Raw genomic sequence first — 22019 nt, forward strand, 5'->3', positions numbered from 1 at the left:
TCCTTTGTAGACGAGCTATCGTGGTGGGACACTCAGCTTGTTATAGGGGACTGGGATTCAGCGTGGATAGAGCCCTCATGTCCCGAAGAGCTAACCGGAGTATTATTTTTCTCCAAATCATGGATGTTGATGAACTTGCATGGAGTGAGCGTACGGATTACATTCTTAGATGTAGCCCTATCTGATTAGTACTGTCGGCAAGTCAATTATATCCGAGACTTGAGTCGGATATATATTTCCTGACAGATTGATAGAAGTGGACAAGAGAAAACCATCCTAACACCTCATTCGAGAAGGTCCTACAACCCTACAAGGATGAAACAGAAGACAGGGAGTATAATTGAGGATAACACTTTATTCGATTCAACGCCACAGTCCAAGCTCGATGATCTTTGCACCACTGTCCTTATACAAGCCGCCAGTAGTCACGTGACAAGATAACGAGGGGCAATGTGGAGCAGGCGATGAAGCCGCAGATAGAAGACCACAAGGACGTATACACACCTAGGTAGTTGTTATCCATGCAGACATCTCAATGTGAAGAAGAAAAGAGTCGGATCATCCTGATAGCCAGATCGTCATAGGATGTGTAGACACCATTTGTGCCCCAAATGAGTAATCAATGGCCTGATAGTAATACCCCTCATGGCCAGGCCGGCGGCAGTAAGAAGGGAAGTACCCTGGTAGTAGTACAGAGTAATGGCTTTTAATAAGCCATCCGAGTCCAGATTCAAATCTATACCAAAAAAAAAAAATTGATAGAAGAAAAGAAGAATGGAAATCAGATAAAATAATCAGATTTATGACTTCACTGATCGATTTGTCAAAGTGCTGGGTCTAGATAGATAGCATTAACAGTCCACCCATGGTGGGGAGAAGAATAGTTGCCCCTCCTGCCTTAGGCTGCCTCAGTCTCGGGCGGTCTTCTTGATAATCCATGATCCATCGTGGATTTGTCCATTGGACCCCATTCCCCAATTCCAATTCCCTCCAATCGATGCGATTCGGTCCTCTTCTATTTTGGATCACCTCATGGATGCCTCTAGCGGGCCGCTGTCTACATCATTTGCTGGCTTTGTCATGCTGCTCCAGCTGCGCGGTCTCCGAGAGGAACCGTCCGCGGGCGTATATATTGACCGCCACGGATCCTCTCTCAGTCCCTCGACCTTCTTCTCTTCTTAGCTTCCACACTCCACCCCACTATTCGCTAATCGGCCTTCTCGTCTTCAATTCTTATCTCTTCATCTTCTCAATTCCTCCTCTTAACAAATCCCTAGTCAAATCAATCCTTCAAGATGTCTGGACTCAAGACCGGTGACAGCTTCCCCTCTGACGTTGTCTTCTCGTAAGTGTTCAACCAGTTCACCTGCCTCTTCCTGCTCGTTGAACTACCAAGTCCATCCGTCTCGATTCTAACAAACTTTGGAATCAGTTACATCCCCTGGTCCGAGGAGCAGGGTGAGATTACCTCCTGCGGTATCCCCATCAACTACAACGCCTCCAAGGAGTGGGCCGATAAGAAGGTCATCCTCTTCGCTCTTCCCGGTGCTTTCACCCCCGTCTGCTCTGCCCGTCACGTCCCCGAGTACATCGAGAGACTCCCCGAGATCCGTGCCAAGGGTGTCGACGTTGTTGCCGTCCTTGCCTACAACGATGCCTACGTCATGAGCGCCTGGGGTAAGGCCAACCAGGTCACCGGTGATGACATTGTATGTTCAATCTTTCCTACAATCCATTTTTTTTCCCATCCAATTAATGCTGATCTCGCTTCTCTAGCTCTTCCTCTCCGACCCTGAGGCTCGCTTCTCCAAGAGCATCGGCTGGGCCGATGAGGAGGGCCGCACTCGCCGCTATGCCATCGTCATTGACCACGGCAAGGTCACATACGCCGCTCTTGAGCCCGCCAAGAACCACCTCGAGGTAAGAGATCTGGACATCCCACCGTCATCATGAATAGTGGGCCGCGTGCTAACACTATTCTCACAGTTCTCGAGCGCCGAGAACGTTATCAAGCAACTGTAAAGGTTGAAACTAGATATGATAGATGCGGCACGGGTTTAATACACAAGGCGTTGATACTTTGATGGTGGGCTAACTGCCTGCTTTCGGGCTAGATTCGAGATAGAATTTTAGATTTCCCATTGAAGTACAGCGCTTTTACGATGCTATGAAGAAAAAGAAAAAGGTCCCTTGGGGTTGTTCCGCGTATGATGTCTATCCTCCGACCAGAAGCTAAGGCCTTAAGCAAGCACCAGCTGTAGATAGACTGTAGTAAAAATAAACATTGTATACCCCGGTTCTCCAAGGATCTACGTGAATCAAAGCGTCGTTGGGCTTCTTTTTCCTCTGGCTGTTATTGGTGCGTGACGTGTGTGATTTTCTCGGCCGGAAAGCATGACACGCTAGAGCCCCAAAATTTAAGCTCCAACACCATGCAGAGTGAGGTACCTAAGGCCAATAATTTTGTACGACGGGTTCGTCGTCCCAGCGTCCAGACCGGCAACGAAACTATATCCTAGGGGCTTGTGTGTCTAAGAAGCTCCAGCCTGAATACATTCGATATCTGTTTCAGTACCACCCGTCTTAGAAAACGGCCGCCATGGCCTCGAACCAGCCCTCGAAGCGCAAATTTGCTTTTCCAGGCGCACAGAATGCCACCGCGGCGTCCCGCAAACGCGCCAAAGCCTACGATGCGCGGTCGCTCGCGGTCCAGTCGGCCGACGCTGCGCTCTCTGCGTCCGGAGAACTCGATGTAGCCGCGTTTGTGCAGGCCCGGGAATTCGAGATCCGCGCCCTCGAGTCCGGGATGCAGCGATCCAAGTCGGCGTTGACGAGCCGTGCGTTCCAGAAAGTACCCCGCGCGCTGAGGAGGAGGACGGCCAGCCATAATGTGAAGAGGGTTCCGCGGAGGTTGAGGACACGGGCGAAGAGAGAGGTTAGTTGGTGATTTTTTTTTCTTTGACGTGCTATGGCGGGCATGGCTTGCTTGGGGGTATCAGGCACAGGCTTACGATAGACACACCCGTGCAGATGATCGAGGACAACACGCCCACCGTGACGGCGCGACGACGGCGACCGACTGAGATCCTACGGATTCGTCTCGAGACCGCTCGACGGCTTCAGAACCTCAATTCCAAGACCAAGGCGAAGCGTGCAGCAGCGAAAGCGAAGCGCGATAAGGAGACAAAAAAATCTCTAGAAGAGTCGGGGAGCCATACGTACGACATCGCGCCGCGAGTTCCAAAGATCAAGAAATACAAGCTTTCGCGACCGCCGCCGCCGGATGCGAAATATAAGAAACGGCAGCGCTGCAAGACATGGCTTCCGACGCATATGTTCCATGCGAAGCGTGCCCATATGGCCACCACGAAGAATCCGCTGTGGCGGTTTGCAATTCCCTTGTCGTCCACGGAGAAAAGCTACAGGCCTTCTCATCGAGCGAAGGGGGCTAGAGGGGCTGTGGCCTGGGATATGAGTTACATGTCTACTATACAGTTGGAGGGGACCGAAGAGGCTCTCGAAGCAGTGCTGAGAGCGATCGGGGTTGATGGACCGGAGGCTTGGGGTCTCAAGGGGAAGAAGTGGAGGGCTGGAACAAGAAGCCTACAGGCATGGGCGTTCGAGCGTCAAGGGACACGTCGGCCCATTGGACCAATTACGTTGATACGATGCGCTGAGGGGAAACCTGACGATGTGGAAATGGCTGGTGTTGATGACACAGGCGTTGGGTCTAAGAAGGACTGTCAGAAGAACATGAAAAAGTTGTTCATCAGAGTACATCCGTCGGCGTTCTTGCAGCTATGGAACGAGCTTCTCGAGCTTTCGAAAAGGCAGAATCCACCCGTGATGGTCGAAGACCTTCGCTTCGAGATTGGCAGCATCGACATCACCGGTCCTGGGTCTACAGAGACTCTACTCTCGGCGCTCAAGCCGTTGATGACGGATGGCTCGAATATTTCGGTCGGAAGCCCAGAAGCCACATGGAGCTCGTTGTTGGGTGTCTCGAATCCTTCGTCCCTGCCACAGAATGCCGTCCTTGGTTTCTCGATCTCGGATCCCCGCCTTCACTTCCCTCCTAGGACGCTAAGACCCTCAGGCTCAGACCTTGAAATGCAGAACCTGGCCGTCCTACTATCGACATGGTCACCAGATAGTACCCAAACCTCTCCTGCACTGTTTGACCGTCGCGCACGCCTGGCCGCCGCTCGTCAGTTACCGAGCCAGAAGGCTATAAACCGTCGACGTACTCAAGCCGGACCAGGAATCTACCCGCCTGCCGAAGCTTCTGATCCCAAGATCCCAGTGATTATTCTCGCTTCACGTGTTAGCAGCCAGTCGAAAAACAGCAACGCACCTGGCACGTGGACGATCCTCCTCCCCTGGAAATGCGTCACCCCGGTCTGGTATTCGCTGGTATACTACCCGCTCTCAAGCGGCGGAAACATTCGATTCGGTGGCCTGAAAGAGCAACAGCAACTTGCCTTTGAAGCTGGAGAACCCTGGTTCCCCGGTGATTTCCCGGGAACTCGTGCTGGCTGGGAATGGTACTTGAATGAGCGGGAGAAAGCGAAGACCGAGTGGGAGAGACGGCCAAAGGGCCGTAGGGCTGAATTCGATAGTTTGGATCTGGGAGGCGGCCAGAAGGGCGAGATTGGACGGGGCTGGGCGTGTGACTGGGAAAGGCTTGTTCAGGGGCCACCAACAGATTCGACTGCGGAGTCGAGCAGCGCCAAAGAGAAGGAGCAGAATGAAGATGGAGAACAAAAGGACGTTCCAACACAGGATGCTGAGCAGCAGACCCCCGTCCAGCTGGCCCCCCCTCTCAACATACACCATCTCCCATCATCCAAAGCAGAAACCACAATCAATAGCCCTCCAAGCAGCGCAGACGCGTCTGCACTCGCAATAGTCCGGATATCGCTCATCAACCGGGGCACACCGACGCCCCAAGCTCGCATCTACCGCCTCCCAACCACCAACCCCGAGCTCCGCCAAAAGTGGCTCCAACTGGCATCCGAAACCCCCAAGAACAGCAAACCCAACCACCCCCGAAACCAAGCACACGGGCAATCCTCGCAGCCTGGCCCTGCCGGCGACGAAGAAACCGCTCGCCAGCGCCTCGCGGCCTCGCTTATTACGCCGTCGTCCGATGCCGCAAATCAGGCGGAACACCTCCCGGTTCCGCCGGAGGAGGATCTCATCGGGTTCGTCACGTCGGGAAATTATAATCTTTCCGAAGGCAAAGGGACGGGGATTGGCTCGATCTTGTTGGCGAAGGTTGCTGGGCCGGGTAAGGGGAAAGGGAAGGTGCGCCAGAGGAAGATGTGTATCATCCGGAGTGCGGGTGAGCGTGTAGCCAGGCTGGGATATTGGGAGCTTGCTTGAGGTAACTGGTTGTTGTATCGATATGGATGGTTGACTACCTTGTGTTTTATTGATGATACCCAGCGACCACATTTAACTACGACTTCAGACGAGTTGGTCATCCTTTTTAGACATCATGATATGTCCCAAGTGCTAGGATTGGCAATGATAAAATGGCGGAATGAACTCATTTTGATCAAGACATAGATAGCTATACATATACATGCCACAGCACTCAGGCGGGGAGGCCCCAACAACGACGACGACAACAACAACAAAAACAAAATCTATTTGTAAACCCGCAGATCATGAAGCTTTCTTTTCCACCCCCGCTCCCATCAACATGAGTGACAAAGAGAGCAGAGCCCAACAGCCCTCCTAACCTACAACACGATCCACAAACGCCTCCTCCAGCCTCGCCACCTCCCGCTTAAACCCCTCAACCTCCTTCCAACAATCCAAAGGCCGCCGATCATGCAACCGCAAGCACGTCACCACCTCCGCCCTCGCCTTCTCCACCCCCTCATCCACCTCCACCAGCTTCCGGCGGCCCTCCAGCTTGCTCCGCAGCTGCTCGATCTCCGAATTCACCGACTCGCGGCTCAGCTCGCGGTTGGCGGGCTCGGCGGAGGCGGCTGCAGCTGGAGCCGCAGCCGCAGCGGTGTACTCGCGGCCGGCGAAGGGGATGCGCGGCGCGTCCAGGTCCAGCGAGCCGGCGGGCGCGCCGAAGCTGGGCGTGGAGAACGAGGGCGCCGGCACCGTGTCTTTGACTTCTGCGAGGCGCTTTTCGATCTCGGCGATGGTCTGCTGCTCGCGCTCGCGGAGGCGCTCGAGTTCCTGGGCGACGCGGGCTTGGACCTGCAGCTCCAGGCTCTTGGCGCGGGAGGAGTCGGTCTGAGAAGGGGGTTTTTTTTGCATGTTAGATGTCTAGTGCATACGGAGGATGGGGGAAGTAGGTGTTTAAAAAAAAACGTACCTCGGTGTTGGTCTGGAGGGCCTCGACGAGGTTGGAGGAGAACTGGACGGGGGAGTTGCTGTTGCGAACGTTTGCATTAGCTTTCTTCCGTCTGGTTGCGTGTAGGGATGTAGCAATCAATGGATGCAATGAATCCTCCGCTGTACGGGCTTTCTGCTTCTGTGCCTAGGCCGAGTTGAGTTGAGCGTTCTCTGCTCCCAACGCGAGATACTCAAAAAGCATTGAGACCGCTCATCTCCAAGGCTGCTGCAGACCCAATCGAATCGAAACCCATTGTGATAAGGATTCTAACCAATGTAGACTGCATACCTGGAGAAAACATGTTTCGAGCCAGCCGAAGCTTCGGGCTTAGAGCTGCCGGCGCCCATGATGATTGGCTTTGTGTGCGGATGTGGTAGTCTCCGTGGACAGATTTTCAGTGGAAAGACAGATGTAACGAGGCCCCGTGGAAGACGCCAAAAAAAAAAACCAACAGAAGTGCTATGCAGAGACCCTCTCAATGCTGTCTTGGAAATCTGAGCATCACCGCTTCCAGCAGCCGACTTTCCGCCCGGCTTGAATTCGACTCGGGCATTCCGCATGTCATGTCATGTGACATGCTTAGTCATGGGGTGTTTGGTCGGGTCTTTTTCCTGCTGCGGGCTGGGGTAGATAATGGGCCTGTGATTATCAGATATCGACTTGGTCGCGAAGTCTGGTGCTCTTCCATGATGGGGCGTCAATAATGCCTCGACTAGACTATACAGCTAGAATGGGCATGCGATGGGATGGATCGCGAGTGATGGTCTCGCCATCAGAGCTTCCGTCTGAATGTCAACCCACGCTGAAGTATATCCCCCCATGTCTCTCTCTGTCGCATGGCCTGTATCTATCAGGCAACCGAGGTAATTTTTCGGAGTGGTGAGATCTTGAGTTTACGATAAACCGCCGTGTCTACATGAGAGTCTTCAGAAGTAGTAGATAGACTAGGAGATACTCTTGTCACCCCCAAACTGAGAAACAAGGTTCGGACATTGATCGGAGAACCCCATGATGGGGAGAGTTCGATCCTCCATCGATACCTGATTCTGTATTCGTGCCTAATGAGGTATTTTATGGTAGAGTGTAGATAGTTGAGTGTGGCTAGTTCTGTGTAGAGGGACTGGGAATGTTGTACTGTTCTGCTTTATGGGGATTGGGGAGCAAGTAATGAGGCCAGTGGGCCAGTGTACTCCGTGAGAGTCAACTGGTCAAGTTCATTTCCAAAGAGATCAATCAATGAAGAATGAGGGGTCTCCAGTCTCCGCGTCCTCTCCATATCGTAAGGTGACCCAGGTCCATGCTCCAACTCCAAGACTCCGGGATGGAAAGATAGAGTCGGGATAATTTATGCACGTCTTAATGAAGGAACAAGGATCAAACACTCAATAGACGAATGAATTCTCCCTCTCCCGAACAGAGCAGGGAAAAGATAGTCAGGCACCGTGCATTTTCTCTTCTTTTCCTCCGGCTTCTCCAGTCGCCAGGGCCCCGGTCCTAACCATTGTTTCTCACCGGTAGGAAAGTAGGCATTGGTCCCCCCACTGGGGATGTTTCAAAGCGTCAAGGCAACGGTAGCGAAACTGAATAGGAAATCCTGACTGACCCTTGAAGCCGAGAAAACCTCGCAAGTCGCCAGCGGTTCATGCGGGATCCATCATCGTCACTCGGGCGGGTTGGAATTGAGGGATGTCGGTGCTGATGTCTGATGAGGCTTTGAAAAAGTTGCGACCACGGACTAGACGGTTTAGTATCGCGATCAATTGGACGAGACGGTCTGCTCATGCGTAATATGACCCTTTTTAGTTCCCGTCAAATCTCACTTTAACGCGATTGAATCAAGTCCCGCGGAACACGATGACGACGTGGCCGGCAAGCCGTTGACGAAGGGTCAGAGACATGAGACGGGAGACGGAGAACGGAAGACTGGAGTCTCGGAGACGAGAGAAAGCAGAGAAGAGCACGAGACTGCTGGATAGCATGGTCACTCGGTTGGCATTATACCATTATCCTGCATAGTTATTTTGTAGTAGTAGTAGTAGTAGTCGTCGTCGTCGGAGCACCATCGGCCGTGTATGTAGCCAAGGAAGGGCAGCATTAGAATATGGCTCATACTGTCATCTACCTACCCTAGGTATCTATCTAGGTATCTAGGTATCTACTCCGTATGTATCTATGTGTCTACTGTCGACATAGGTTGCGCCGGTGAACCCGGTGATGCTGCCAATAATACGGACAGCCAGGTAATTACAGCAAGAAATGGAGGGGAATCACTGACCTCATCGACTCCTCCGATTTCTTCCTTTTTTTTTCCCCCGCCAACAACCTGGAATCAATCCATTTATCACCATTCATTTTTATTATTTTATTTTTATTTTATTTTTATTATTATTCCACTCGCTGTTAGTCTCTTGGTATCTACTACTAGTTAGTCCTCTCACTGCTAGCTGCTACCTACAAATTAATACTACTTATAACTTAACTACTCCGTAGTCGCCGTTATTTCTTTTCCTCGCTGCCCCTCATTCTCCTTCTTCTTGTCCTGTACATCAATTACATAGTACTCTCCCCCTCCCCCTCCCTATTTCGATCCTCCTTTCTTCTCTTGTCCCCACTACCTTCTCTTCTCCCCGTACTTACTTACTCTATCCACCCAATCCCTTTCTTCAAGATACCCTCTTACTTAAATAACACACACTCACACACACATACACACTATGTCGTCGCCGTTGGTGGAAGAGGCTACGCGCATTGCGCAGCTGTTCCATTACCCCGCTGAGAAGATCCAGCTCGGTGTCAAGGAGTTCATCCGGGAAATGAGCGAGGGTTTGACCAAGGAACACACGACATTAAGCCAGATCCCTACTTACGTCACATCGGTACCAAATGGTACTGAAAAGGTACCGCAATATTGTACACAACGGGGGAGAAATGAATGAGTGCATGGCTGACTGACGGACTTCGATGTGCTTAGGGCTTGTACCTCGCTGTTGACCTGGGAGGTACCAACTTCCGGGTGTGCTCGATCGATCTCCATGGAGATACCACATTCAACCTCACGCAATCCAAGATCATGATCCCCCGTGAAATGATGGCCTCTGGAACCTCAAAGGATCTCTTCCTGTTCCTGGCGCGGCAGATTGAATCCTTCCTGCGCATTCATCACAACGAACACTTCGAAGCCCACTTGCGCCGCCGGCGCGACCCCGATCACGAGGAAGAACTCTTCGACCTCGGGTTCACCTTCAGTTTCCCTGTTCGTCAGTTAGGCATCAACAAGGGCACTCTCATCCGCTGGACCAAGGGATTCAATATTCCTGATGCGGTCGGCCACGATGTTTGCGCGCTTCTGCAGAACGCCATTGATGAGCTGAATCTGCCCGTGCGCGTGGCTGCGCTCGTTAATGATACCGTGGGAACCTTGATGGCTCGCTCCTACACCTCTCCCGGAGAGACCGGAACCTTCATTGGTGCCATCTTCGGCACAGGTACCAATGGCGCTTATGTCGAGAAGCTCAACCGCATCACCAAGCTGCAGACCATGGAGCACTCCAACTACGAGACCTGCACTGGTGAGATGATCGTCAACACGGAGTGGGGAAGCTTCGACAACCACCTCAGCGTCCTGCCCAACACCAAGTGGGACCAGGAGCTGGACGAAGAGAGCAACAACCCCGGCATTCAGATGTTCGAGAAACGCGTCTCGGGCATGTTCCTGGGTGAGATTCTGCGTCGTGCTCTCATTGATATGCATCAAGACAAGAGCGTTGGCCTCTTCACGCCCAGCGACACCTCCGATGTTGTCGTCCCCGAGAACTCTCCCATCTACCGGCAGTGGGGCATCGACACCAGCTTCCTCAGTCTGGTCGAGGCTGACAAGACCGAGGCGATGGAGGAAGTCAAGGCGGCCCTGAAGGACCATCTGAAGATTGAACGCCCCAGCATGGATGACTGCCGGGTCGTCCAGATCCTGGTCCACGCGGTCGGCAAGCGTGCCGCTCGTCTCAGTGCTATCCCTCTGGCTGCCATCCTGATCTCCACCGGTAAGATCGAGGAGGATATGGTCGACATCGGTGTGGATGGAAGTTTGGTCGAGTTCTATCCCAATTTTGAGGGCCACATTCGGGATGCGCTGCGGGAGGTGCCTGAAATGGGCTCGGCTGGCGAGAAGAAGGTGCGCATTGGCATTTCGAAGGATGGCAGTGGAGTTGGTGCTGCCCTCATCGCCCTGGTTGCGAGTCGAGGCGATGTTTCCCCAGCTTCGAAGTAGAACTGAAGAGCCAAGAGAAAAAAAAAAAAAAAAAAAAAGAGAAAGAGAAGAAAAGGAAATCTTACGCGGAAACGAACCATTTATCTATTTTGCATTCTGCCGGTCTCTTTTGAACCCCGTACTGGTCGCAAACCTTGCACGAGTGACGGTTGTTCGTCATGATCTCAGCTCCTTTCATCTATCTCCCTTTTGCTTGAGCAGATGTTCGACGGTGTATCTATCTTATGTCGGGTTGGAGTCGGACTGGGGATGTGCAGGACCGTTGAAGAAAGCCCGAGACCCCCAAGCAGCAGTTCGCTTCCTGTGGACGTGGATTGTCTTGCTGGGGGAGAGGCTCAGGGGGGCCAGGACCCCCATCCATGCATTATCTAATTTCTGGGTCGGTGAGGGGAGTGTATCACTATTGATCATTTAGCGGCGTTCGACTGCCTATCGGGACATATCATTTGTTTAACAATGAAAAAAAAAAAAAAAAAAAAAAAAAAAAAAAAAAAGCCCTCCCATCTTTGTATTTCATAGGACATGATCTTCAGCAACCGCAGGGCGTCCGGTGCATATGTATTATGTAGTAGTATACTATGTACTTACCGGACGTCAGTAGAAGTAGGGCGCTCTAGCGTTACACCACCGATCGCGCATCTGATGACATCCAAGGTTTATCCGGAGGGAGGGGGAGAGAGAGAGAGGGAGTCATGTATAGAATAGAACCACTCCGGAATTATCCTTGCAGCAGGTACCTTGCCACGCTGCTGACTGCCAATGCCAGTTACGGCCGGAGAACTCCGTCCATACGGAGTACGGAGAATACTGCCTAGGTACTGTGTACCTACATGGAGATATACATCCATACAAGGTCACCTGTCCTGGATCCTCCCATCCCTTACCCTGTAAATAGGAACTAGGAACTAGGAACTAGGAAGCTAACACGGATCAAATCTCAGCCAACCCCTCCGCTTCGGTTTACGTACAGAGTACGGAGTAGTACATATAAACAGTACAAACAACCTAAGTAAGTCTTGAGTCTAGTCTTACTCAGATACAGATTCAGATACAGATTCAGTTCAGATTCAGTTCAGACCCGACCCGGGAGATCAGCAAATAGTTCGGTAGACTAAGAAGAAGTAGATAGTTCCGTGCTAGAGCCAGTACAAAGTCGGGACTCGGGATCCGAGGCTAGCGTAGTACAATACTTAAAAGACTTTTACGTACGGAGTAGGGTGATATCACAATCATTGTCTATAACTATCTTTTTTTTTTTTTTTAAAGCATGATGATGGGCTATTATTGGGAATGACAATGTGTGGCGCTGGAACTATGGAAGAAGCCCGGGAAGTACTAGGTACGGAGTATGGAATACCGTATGGATGAGTCGTGAAGGGCTGAGGTACCGGTAAGGGGATTGGGGGGGGTTTTTTTTTATCTGGCAAGGGATGGATGGGATCATTACTCTTGTATAGGACTGTATTTGATGAATGGATGAATGTACAGTTCTATGTAGGATAATGGATAGTTCCAGGGTGGTAATAATGTAGTATCGACGGATCGACCAAAGAGGGAAACAGTCGAGAGAAAGGGGTACAGTAGTTAGTTACCTACACAGTATGTACTCCGTACTATAGATAAGTCTATATTGTACTGGACTCCGTACATATGACCTTTGAGGTTTAGTCCCAAGTCTATCTGTCTACTTACGGAGTAGATCAGGGTCTGTCTGGGATTACCTATTATTAGGGTAGTTGTTGATCAACAGATTTTGCTGGCAGTGTCTGTGTACCACAGCGTATAGCCGATTGGAACAACCACAATGAGTATTAAAAACATTCGGGAGTGAAATAGAAAAGATCCGAACTTGATGAAATACTCTGGTACCTCTCAAGATGGATATGGAATGTTGATGATGATGATGCTAATGATCAAGTCCTCCCCCCTATGTATACTTCTTTGTACCTTGCTTGAATCCACTCGGATAGCATCGATACTCCTCCTTGATCTGCAGCTTTACACATACCATACCGGATGGGATCAGCCCAATCATGCCGATACGTAACTTTGCTACTGCATCCGAAGAATGAAAGAAATGAAATGAAATGACATGACATGGATGATGGACTACTACCTAGCTACCTAACTAGGTAGATACACCATGGATGATCGGCTGGACCGCAAAGGTCGTACAAACAATCCCCATCAGAGGCTCAGAGCAGGTCAGGTCAATCGTTCATTTTCTTTGTGCCTTCCCCCAGGGCAGTCGTCTCCTTTTTCCTCTTCATCTCTGGAGCTTTCCTTTCTCTCCCCTTTCTTCTTCCATCCAGGAATTAAAGTGACAGACATACTTCCGTTGTTTCCTCGAGCCTTTCAAACGCCACCACCTGCTGGCTGCTGTGAAGATCGAACAGTGTCGGTTCTCTCTTTCCAATATACTGGAGGCCCGCGTTGCTTCTGCCTGACACGATCTAGACCGTGTCCTCTTATCCAGTTGTCTCGTCTCCCTGCGACGATCGTATAGTTCCAGGCTGTCTTCCTCTTCTCCGGCTGGATGCTCTGATCCCCCCCACCCCCCCCTCAAAAAAAAAAAAAACACTGTGCTGCTGCGCCTATATATCGCATTCTCGAATAACCTCTACCACTGAAGTTCAACCCGTTGGTGTGTGTTCACTTCACAACCTCGCTGTCCCCCCCCCCGGCTAGTGCACGACAGCCGCAATCATGAATCCGAGTAGCAGCCCTGTGCTGCACCCGTCGGGCCCTACCGACTCGGTGACAGAGCTTACTGCTGAGAGCAAGGCCGCCGGACGCGCACATTCGATGGACCAAGAGAGAGCGCTAGGGCAACCTTCACTACAGCACCAATATCCCGACTCGCCGGTGCCGGACCATCACCCCGAGAACAAGGGGTTGAGTATGGACTACAGCGAGGAGCAGGAGGATGAGAAGTCGGAGCCCGAATATCTCAAGTCGTGGAAGTTGGCCTTGGTCATGACGGGTCTGAGTCTGGTGATTTTCTGCATGTCTTTGGTAAGGACCCCCAGTCCATCTCTCCCAAGCTCGCTCATCGGTTGACAGGAGGTGCTAACCGTTGACCTCCCCAGGATAATACTATTTTGGCAACCGCCATTCCCAAGATCACAGATGAATTCAACTCGTTGACGGATGTCGGTTGGTATGGGAGCGCCTACTTGTTGACCAGTTGCGCCCTGGTTCTTCCCTTTGGCAAGCTCTACACTTTCTACTCCACTAAATGGGTGTACCTGAGTGCCATCGCTGTCTTTGAGCTTGGATCGTTGGTCTGTGGTGCCGCACCGAACTCAGTCGCGCTGATTATCGGCCGTGCCGTCGCCGGATTGGGCGGTGCAGGACTGTTCACGGGATCTATCCTGGTCATCTCTCAGACGGTCCCGCTGCAGAAGCGACCGATCTACACCGGCATCATCGGTGGCATGTACGGCATCTCCAGTGTTGCCGGACCTCTGATGGGCGGTGCCTTCACCGACCATGCCACCTGGAGATGGTGTTTCTACATCAATCTGCCCATCGGTGCTGTGACGTGGTTCTTCATCTTCTTCTTCTTCAAGGCACCCAAGTCGGTCAAAGACACTTCGGATTGGAAGAATCAGGTGTCGCAACTCGACCTTCCGGGAACCATTGTCTTTCTACCCGCCATCGTCTGTGTGCTCCTGGCGCTGCAGTGGGGAGGCACCAAATACGACTGGGGCAGTGGGCGCGTCGTTGCTCTCTTTGTTGTTTTCGGTGTCCTACTCGGAACCTTCATCGGTCTGCAGATATGGGCGCAAGATAAAGCGACGGTGCCCCCACGCATCATCAAAAACCGGAATGTCTGGGGAGCCGCCTTCTATGTCTTCTGTTTGTCGGCGTCGTTCATGGCCTATGTGTACTACGTAAGTTGGATTCCCGGCTGATATCTTGAATGTGGTGAAGCTAATTCTTCCCCCCTGGCCTGGCAGCTCCCCATCTGGTTCCAAGCCATCAAGGGTGTCTCGGCCACCAAGTCAGGAATCATGAATCTCCCCATGCTGCTCGGAACGGTCATCCTCTCCCTGCTTTCTGGTGCAATGATCTCTTATTTCGGTTACTATACGCCTTTCATGTTGGCCGCAACGGTAATGATGTCGATTGGCGGTGGATTACTGTCCACTCTCAAAGTCGACTCGGGGCATGCTGCCTGGATTGGCTACCAGGCGTTGTACGGGATCGGTGTCGGTATGGGATTGCAGCAACCGATGATTGTGGTGCAGACGGCGGTGGAGGCCCAGGATGTCCCGAGCGCGACCGCCATTGTGATGTTCATGCAAACCCTCGGCGGCGCCCTCTTTGTCTCGGTCACGCAGAACGTGTTCCAGAACCAACTGTTTAAGAATCTCACTGCCCAGGTGCCCAGTGTCGATCCAGCGGCCGTAATGAGGGCCGGAGCCACGATGCTGCAGCGGTCGGTTTCCAAGGATGTGCTGCCGGCGGTTTTGTCTGCCTACAGTTCTGCCATTACTCAGGCATTCTACGTCGGTGTTGCATTGGCAGCAGTCTCCTTGTTCGGTGCTTTGCCGATACAATGGCTGTCCGTGAAGGGCAAGAAGATCGAAATGCATGCAGGATGAGGGGGTTCGATTTAAGGACAGGGGCACAGTTGGTTTCATCCACGATGTTGACTGGCTTTATTGCATGGACGGGTTCAGGCGTTGAACGAGAAAATTGCTAATACCGGGGTTTGGCTTGATTTCTGGCAGGCTGTGGGAGGTTGTATATGAACAGCATGGTTATAATGATTGATTTACCTACCTTTTACCCTTCTTGCTCCCCCAGCCTCATGTCTTACTAGAATATGGAATATAAAAGATGGAATGTGGAATCACTGTATGTGCATCACAACACCCGATGCAATCAATATCAAAGAGACCGCCATCTATCCTCTATACCTTGGACATACACACACACACACTCTCTCTCTCTCTCTCTCTCTAAACAGCCGCATACAGACTCAAATACACCCCCCAGATCACTCCACACGCACTCCCAAACACCACCCGTCTATCCACAGGGACCACCGTAAACAGCAGCCCAGAGACAACAGGCCGATAGTACAGCCGCGCCAGCATAATCGGCCCAAAGTCCTGCACACAATCGTCAGCTTAGGCCCCCAACCCACGGCATTTCCCAAAAGCCAAAAGCCAAAGCCAAAAGCCAAAAGCCGAAAGCCCCCCCCCCAAAAAAAAACAAGGGAGAACGGCATAAACTAACACACCTCATGAACCATCTCCACCGTCCGCCCCCACCCATCCCCTTTCAGCAAACTAATGAGCACCAGAAACAGCACGATGTTGACCACCGACCCAACCGTCTGATCTAGCATGAACTTGATCGCGAAGTTGCACAGCCCCGAGGAGGAGGGGGATGGGGATGGGGATGGGGACGACCAGAACCAGGACCGCCGAGGAATCGCTAGCACCGGCTTATCTTTGATGAGTGTCGTGCTAGGGGGTATGTGTGTATCGTCGATGATCGTGATTACGGCATCTTGCATTTTCAGCGTCGCTGCTGCTGCTGCTGCTGCTGCTGACGTTGACGTTGACGCTGGGATCGGGTTGAGTGGTAGGTTAGCGCGGTGGTGGTTGTGGTGGATAGAAGACGCGAGATCCGATTGCCATTGCCATTGCCAGGGCCATTTCCATTTCCAGTTCCATTTCCGTCGCCATCGCCATCGCAGACGGCGGGGAAACCCCGGCCAGCGGGCCTCGAGGTACCGCTGCCAGTAGAAGTTTGGGAAGACGACGATGACCGCGTAGACGATGAACTGGAGGAGAGCGGGTAGGTTCAGGTGGAAACGGAAAGGGTTCTGGGGAAGGCCGGGGGGGAGGGTTTATTGTTGTTAGATTAGTTTTTTTTTTTTTTTTTTTTTTTTTTTTTTTTTGATCTGGGTGTGTGGATTCATTCTGCGGTTTGCGATGGAGGATGGGAATGGAGGAGAAGGGATAAGAGGACATACGGTGTTCTGGTGCTGGTCGATGAGTTGGGCGAGGATGTTGGAGATGGCGTTGAGGATGGTGGATTGGATGAGGGTGGTTGTTAGCGGGGAGGAGGGCATGGTTGATTGATTGATTGCACTATGTGTGTGAATTTATGGTAATGGTGGTGGTAGTGGTGATGCTAGCTAGCTAGCATCACCGGTTGCATTTGGACGAGCTGAGAGGGTGATGGTGAAGATGAGGGTCAAGGGGGATAGGGGATAGGGGATAGGGGATAGGGGACGGGGACGGGATGGGAACCGGGCAGGAAGAAGAGAGCAGGAGGATCTGGCTATGTGTCTATAGAATATACAGGACTGCTGGCTGTGGATATTGGCATCATAAAGGAGTGCATGGACATGGCAATCTTCCGCCCTCTCTCTTCCTCTCTGCTGGGGAAAACTGGGGATGGAATTTCGAATTTAGATCACTTCGGGGGAGGGAAAAGACCCGAAGAAGACTGAAAGGAGACTGGGAGAGGGTTTCGGGGGGGCTTGGGAGTTCGTTAACGACATTGCAGCGGCGTTGGGCCAAGACCATAAGCGGCGACCGTGTCTTCTTTTTCCTGTGTTAAAGGGCCCAGGTCTGCGGACGAGGAACTGACATTGATGTAGAATGCATCATTCGTACTCTGTACATGGAGAGAGAAATCGTTCATCGTTCATCATACAAAGATGGGGGATCTGGACTAGTATACTCCGTCACTTCACATTTCCCTTTTCCGAACAACCACGTTGGGCCCGTACTTGGCGCTGGTGAAATGATCCACCAGAGCCAACTGGCCCTTTTCGTCTTCGCCCCGGCGGTCCGCCAGCTCGAAATCAAACAGGAACATTAGCCGCGCAATCGTCAGCCGCATCTCCATGAACGCCATGCTTTTCCCAATACACCCGCGGGGCCCGATGCTGAACGGGCAGAAGGCCCGGCGCGCCACCTCCACGGCCTCCTTGCTGACCTGCCACGACTCCGTCGCCGTCTTGCATGTCGCGCCCTCGATCCATCGCTCGGGGATGTACGTCTCCGGCTCCGGGTAGTACTCCGCCTGCCGATGGACCGAGTACGTCGGGGTGCCGCAGTCGGTGCCTGCGGGCAGGAACACGCCGTCGACCGAGGCGCCGCCCTCCAGGATCTCGCGCGGCGGCGCACCAGGCACCGCGGGCGCCAGGCGCATGGCCTCGTCGAGGCACGCCTTGAGGTAGACGAGCTCGTTCAGCTGGGGCCCCGTGATGATCTCCTCGACCGAGGTGAAGGCGTCGCGGACCTCCTTCTGCAGCAGCGCCAGGGCGCGCGGGTCGCGCACCAGGTAGAACAGCGTCGCGGACAGGGTCGTCGAGGTGGTGTCACTGCCTGCGATCATCAGCACGTTGGCCTCGCCCCAGAGCTCCGGCGTGGTCAGGCCCTTGCCCGTCTCCGGGTCCTTGGCGTTGAGCAGGTAGTAGAAGAAGTCCTTCTTGGCCTCGCGGCCAGCCTGCGCGCGCTCCTTGGCGCGCGCGTTGGCTTCCACGCGTGAGTTCATGATGAAGTTCCACCGATCGTTGGTCAGCTTGTGGATGAAGATCTGGTCCAGGTGCCACGTGTCCAGAGGCATCCACAGTCCGCACTGGGGTCCATTGCATCAGCTTTGCTGCGACTTGATCCTGAGAGAGAAAAAAAAAATGACTAAGACTTACCACATAGTGCCGATTCGCCGCCCGATCCACCAGCTCGATCAGCTTCCGCTTCCCGCTCGAAACGAGCATGTCAAAGCTCTTCCCAAAGCACAGTTCGCCCATCACATCATACGTCAGGTAGCTGAAGTAATCGCCCAGGTTGAACACGGCCTTCTGGCCCGCGGCGCTGCCGCCCGCCAGCGCCGCACACAGCTGCCGCACATGCAGCAGCATCACGTCCTCCATGCTCTTCAGCGCGTGGTCGGAGAACGCCTGGCTCAGCACGCGGCGCTTGCGCCCGTGCATCGTCTTGTCGATTGCATTGTGCGTGTTGTACACGCCCTTGATGGCGGGGAAGGCGTTGTAGAAGTTGGCCTTGCGCAGCCGCTTGCCGTGCCCGTAGATATCGTGCAGGCCGCGCGCCGTGTTCACCGAGACAAAGTTGGGCGCCACGCGCACATGCGTGCCGTATTTCTGATGCAGGCGGTGCAGCCACAGATGCCGGTCGCCTTTCAGACCGTGATAGAGTTGCACCCAGGGGGTGATGGATGCGAGGAAAGGACCGGGGATGAAACACAGCTGGCTGATGAAGCGCTGGTACACGACCCAGGCTATTGACTATGGGCTTCCAATCAGCACGTTCCCACAAAACAAGATTTCGGGCATCAGCATCGCATCAGCATCACATCAGCATGACATAGCAATGTCCCTCGTCAACCGAGACATGTGTAGAATGTAGATAGATAGGCATTTTCATGAGACACGGGAACATGGATAAACCTTACCAAGGCACTCAGCAGGAATGATACGCGGACAGCCACATCCCCCACGGACAGGTTTGCCAACAACGTATGGACAAACATGTCTCTTTCTTCGAGAACAACAAATGCGGCACTGCTATGGGCGATGATCTCAACGATGATGCCAATGACTCTGCAACCCACCGACGATAGCCGAGCACAGCCGTGGCTGAGATTCCACTGGTTACTGTATGTTCACACAAACAAGATGAGGGGAAAAACTCGGGGAAGTGGAGGCTGTAGCAGTAGTAGTAGTAGCAGTAGTAGTAGTAGTAGTAGTAGATAGTAGTGGATAATAGTAAATGGTAATGACTTCCGTAGTCTGGTTGCGTCGAAGTGTCGCGATGTCGGGGGTTCTTTATATATATATATATGTATCTCTCTCTCTCTCTGAGGCCTCGGTTACCTGCGGATGCTGGACTTGTTGCTTTCTGGGCCCGCGCGATCCTGACTATGATTATTAGTTGTCCATTCGGGATGCTCTCGATTTGTCTCTGATAAGAGGGTACTTAAGAGTGTCGTTGAAAACGTAGAGGATGTTGGAATGGAGATAGATAGATAGATAGATAGATATACATGATGAGGGTGTTCCTATTGCTATTCGAGGGAAGGATAGCGTCATTCTACAATATGCGTCATGTACCACCATCGACGAACTTGGAGAGCATGATCATATCATAGAAGAAGACCCGGGATACAGCAAGTACATCAGTAAGGTAGTATTATTGTCTTGTCTTGTCTACGGCCTGGTGACTGATTATGAAGCCTCCTAATCAAGCGTTGACATTTGCTTCACCAACTGAACCAGCTCCCACATCCCGGTCAGGAACTCGGCTTCTCTTCTCTTCGTTTCAAAATTCTCACTCGTCGAGACCCCAGGATATCATATCCACTGCTCGACCCCACCACTACTACTACTACTACTACTATTGAATACCCGCTGATATCCGAACTCGTCTGGAGTAGTTCTGGGGTCTGGAGTAGAGAGATGGAGTGTGGATTATGGATACTGGATACTGGATACTGGAGTATACAACACCGTTCTCCATCGGCATCCGTGGAGGTGGATCACGGGGCCAATCCGGGCTGAGCTAGGACGAGGAGTGCTGACTGCTGAGTCTGACTGCTGGCTGCTGCGTCAACGCGCAGGGTCTATCCAGCCAACCAACCGGTTGGATCCAAGTCGCCGTTCTCGGTCAGTCCCTCGCTCCGCAGAATTTCGACGAAGCGTTCGACACGTTTGTGGGGGTCTCCATCAACCCCGAGTCTCGATAGGCCAAAAGCACTCATTTGCCAAGCTAAGAGGTATACCCATGCAAGCCACCATCAAGAATCCATTGTTCATTGTCGTCGTTGTCGTCCTGGACCCGGCGCCATGTCTGCTTCCGCTCCTTTGGAGTCGTCGTCGTCGTCGTCCCCTCGGCCGGCGTATTTTCTTCAGTCTTCCAGACCGGCCGGAGCAGACCGCCAGCGGCAAGCAACGGATTGTGGCTGAACGCTTCGCGACCACTGCGCTTCGTCTCGTCGCGAGGAACATCATCGGCATCCTCATCCTTCGTATCCGCAGCGGAGCTCGACTCCGCCGGCGCAGCGGACTGGTACACCCGCGTCACACGACCACCCTTGATATCCAGACTCATGATTGTCGTCTTCTTCTCCCACTCCGGCCGCGCCTTCTCCTCCATCTCCCGCAGGATGCGCTGCTGCTTCTTCAGTGCCAGCGCCCGCTGCGCAGGACTCATCCACAGCGTCGACGCCACATTCGGGGTCTCAAAGTCCGCAGCCTCATCCACCACCCGCGTGCGCTTGGCGTTCTGCGCCTGGAACTGCAGCAGCTTGTCGCGGTGCGCTTTCGCCGCGTCCAGCTTGCTGGCCCCGACGGGTGTCGGGCCCGGCCCGCTCTCCCGCTGCACACCCTCGTTGTGCGCCCGCATCTTCTCCTGTCCGCGCTCCGCGCGCAGCTCCCGGATCATACTCTGCACCTCGTCGGTGGAGAGGAGCGGCGTCCCACAGAACGAGCACGGCTGCAGACCCTCGAGCGAGCAGATGATCTTGCCGCAGTGCAGACAGTTCGGGACCGGCTCGAAGAGCGGGTGGATCGAAGCGTAGCAGGTGCATTTCCGGCCGCCGCCGCCGCCGCCGCCCAGCGTCGGGTTCGTAGAGACTTCCAGCGCGGCGATCGCCGCCGTCAGGTCGGAGATGTTGCTGGTTGTCAGCGATCCCTTGCCTGACCCTCCTCCCTGCTGTCGCGACGAGGATGACGGCTTCGCCGCCTTCGCCTTCACGTTCGGCAGGAGATCTGAGATGAGTTGTCCCGACGCAGACGGGGGGTTCTTGGGGGTGGTGGTTCTCGGCACGGGGGACTGGGTGCGGGACGGTGCGGCGGACGAGTCGCGCGACGATGGAGCGCCCTGCTGTCGTGGAACCTGTAACGAGCCCGTAACTGTATCCCCTCTCGTAGACATCCGCGCCGGCGCAGCAGCCATGTAATCCGCGTCCCGGTCCTCCTTCCTGTAGCCGCCTGTCACATTCCCAAAATTCTCCGGCCGCCGAACGGGTCCGGCGCTGTGCAGCGGTGCCTTCGGCTTCTTGCCCTTTCGAGCTCCGCCTCGGGGGGCGGGGGTGTCGGCGGTCGCAGGCTGATTGTCGCCGCCGCCTCGTGCTGGGGCGGCAGGTTGCGACCGTTGAGGCTCCCGGCGGGCGCTGAAGGACGCGATGAACTCGAATGCGGCGGGGGAGTCGCCGAGGAGATTCTTGAGGTGTTCGGCGCCTTCTTCCTTGGACAGGTTGGCGGAGTACGTGACGATCTGGGTGAGGGATTCCTCATCCAGCGGCAGTAGTTGGGCCAGGCGAGGAACGGCCCAGGAGATGAGGTTCGAATCGCTCATACTTTTGCGCAGATGAGGAAGGAGATGGACTATCCAAGAC

At 53.4% G+C, this 22019-nt stretch overlaps 8 protein-coding genes across 8 annotated transcripts, besides 26 other annotated features; 4 read left to right on the forward strand and 4 right to left on the reverse strand.

Annotated features, from left to right (window-relative positions):
• Nucleotides 1-1295: 1295 nt before the first annotated feature.
• On the forward strand, nucleotides 1296-2022 carry ACLA_098190 (peroxiredoxin family protein; the record flags this gene model as incomplete). The annotated part of the gene is made up of 4 exons (XM_001270302.1): nucleotides 1296-1345; nucleotides 1433-1709; nucleotides 1777-1920; nucleotides 1987-2022. 4 exons carry the CDS (start codon nucleotides 1296-1298, stop codon nucleotides 2020-2022), a joined length of 507 nt encoding a protein of 168 aa, XP_001270303.1.
• Nucleotides 2023-2599: 577 nt separating this feature from the next.
• On the forward strand, nucleotides 2600-5385 carry ACLA_098200 (ribonuclease P/MRP protein subunit POP1; the record flags this gene model as incomplete). The annotated part of the gene is made up of 2 exons (XM_001270303.1): nucleotides 2600-2935; nucleotides 3031-5385. The coding sequence occupies 2 exons, from the start codon at nucleotides 2600-2602 to the stop codon at nucleotides 5383-5385; spliced, it is 2691 nt and encodes an 896-aa protein (XP_001270304.1).
• Nucleotides 5386-5615: 230 nt separating this feature from the next.
• Nucleotides 5616-5648: a microsatellite.
• Nucleotides 5649-5742: 94 nt separating this feature from the next.
• On the reverse strand, nucleotides 5743-6708 carry ACLA_098210 (Mic19 family protein; the record flags this gene model as incomplete). The annotated part of the gene is made up of 3 exons (XM_001270304.1): nucleotides 5743-6258; nucleotides 6341-6431; nucleotides 6650-6708. 3 exons carry the CDS (start codon nucleotides 6706-6708, stop codon nucleotides 5743-5745), a joined length of 666 nt encoding a protein of 221 aa, XP_001270305.1.
• A 1676-nt stretch (nucleotides 6709-8384) lies between these two features.
• Nucleotides 8385-8404: a microsatellite.
• A 304-nt stretch (nucleotides 8405-8708) lies between these two features.
• Nucleotides 8709-8751: a microsatellite.
• Nucleotides 8752-9048: 297 nt separating this feature from the next.
• Nucleotides 9049-9074: a microsatellite.
• Nucleotide 9075: 1 nt separating this feature from the next.
• glkA (glucokinase glkA) lies at nucleotides 9076-10628 on the forward strand (the record flags this gene model as incomplete). Its single annotated transcript, XM_001270305.1, has 2 exons — nucleotides 9076-9258; nucleotides 9333-10628. 2 exons carry the CDS (start codon nucleotides 9076-9078, stop codon nucleotides 10626-10628), a joined length of 1479 nt encoding a protein of 492 aa, XP_001270306.1.
• A 459-nt stretch (nucleotides 10629-11087) lies between these two features.
• Nucleotides 11088-11121: a microsatellite.
• Nucleotides 11088-11122: a microsatellite.
• Nucleotides 11123-11520: 398 nt separating this feature from the next.
• Nucleotides 11521-11546: a microsatellite.
• A 114-nt stretch (nucleotides 11547-11660) lies between these two features.
• Nucleotides 11661-11704: a microsatellite.
• Nucleotides 11668-11704: a microsatellite.
• Nucleotides 11705-12695: 991 nt separating this feature from the next.
• Nucleotides 12696-12728: a microsatellite.
• A 606-nt stretch (nucleotides 12729-13334) lies between these two features.
• Nucleotides 13335-15238, forward strand: ACLA_098230 (MDR family MFS transporter; the record flags this gene model as incomplete). The annotated part of the gene is made up of 3 exons (XM_001270306.1): nucleotides 13335-13643; nucleotides 13718-14524; nucleotides 14591-15238. 3 exons carry the CDS (start codon nucleotides 13335-13337, stop codon nucleotides 15236-15238), a joined length of 1764 nt encoding a protein of 587 aa, XP_001270307.1.
• Nucleotides 15239-15578: 340 nt separating this feature from the next.
• Nucleotides 15579-15600: a microsatellite.
• Nucleotides 15599-16722, reverse strand: ACLA_098240 (uncharacterized protein; the record flags this gene model as incomplete). Its single annotated transcript, XM_001270307.1, has 3 exons — nucleotides 15599-15751; nucleotides 15883-16473; nucleotides 16624-16722. The coding sequence occupies 3 exons, from the start codon at nucleotides 16720-16722 to the stop codon at nucleotides 15599-15601; spliced, it is 843 nt and encodes a 280-aa protein (XP_001270308.1).
• Nucleotides 15795-15836: a microsatellite.
• Nucleotides 16172-16195: a microsatellite.
• Nucleotides 16172-16196: a microsatellite.
• Nucleotides 16281-16314: a microsatellite.
• Nucleotides 16516-16547: a microsatellite.
• Nucleotides 16516-16548: a microsatellite.
• Nucleotides 16723-16852: 130 nt separating the features above from the next.
• Nucleotides 16853-16884: a microsatellite.
• A 464-nt stretch (nucleotides 16885-17348) lies between these two features.
• Nucleotides 17349-19154, reverse strand: ACLA_098250 (cytochrome P450; the record flags this gene model as incomplete). The annotated part of the gene is made up of 3 exons (XM_001270308.1): nucleotides 17349-18242; nucleotides 18313-18909; nucleotides 19077-19154. The coding sequence occupies 3 exons, from the start codon at nucleotides 19152-19154 to the stop codon at nucleotides 17349-17351; spliced, it is 1569 nt and encodes a 522-aa protein (XP_001270309.1).
• Nucleotides 18954-18984: a microsatellite.
• A 176-nt stretch (nucleotides 19155-19330) lies between the features above and the next one.
• Nucleotides 19331-19380: a microsatellite.
• Nucleotides 19331-19392: a microsatellite.
• Nucleotides 19393-19639: 247 nt separating this feature from the next.
• Nucleotides 19640-19663: a microsatellite.
• Nucleotides 19640-19664: a microsatellite.
• A 331-nt stretch (nucleotides 19665-19995) lies between these two features.
• Nucleotides 19996-20020: a microsatellite.
• A 74-nt stretch (nucleotides 20021-20094) lies between these two features.
• Nucleotides 20095-20118: a microsatellite.
• Nucleotides 20119-20389: 271 nt separating this feature from the next.
• ACLA_098260 (C2HC5 finger protein) lies at nucleotides 20390-21979 on the reverse strand (the record flags this gene model as incomplete). Its single annotated transcript, XM_001270309.1, has 1 exon — nucleotides 20390-21979. The coding sequence occupies one exon, from the start codon at nucleotides 21977-21979 to the stop codon at nucleotides 20390-20392; it is 1590 nt and encodes a 529-aa protein (XP_001270310.1).
• Nucleotides 21215-21235: a microsatellite.
• Nucleotides 21980-22019: the final 40 nt, after the last annotated feature.

This window comes from Aspergillus clavatus, genomic scaffold, assembly GCF_000002715.2.
Source record: "Aspergillus clavatus NRRL 1 1099423829804 genomic scaffold, whole genome shotgun sequence".
NCBI classification, from domain to species: Eukaryota; Fungi; Ascomycota; class Eurotiomycetes; order Eurotiales; family Aspergillaceae; genus Aspergillus; species Aspergillus clavatus.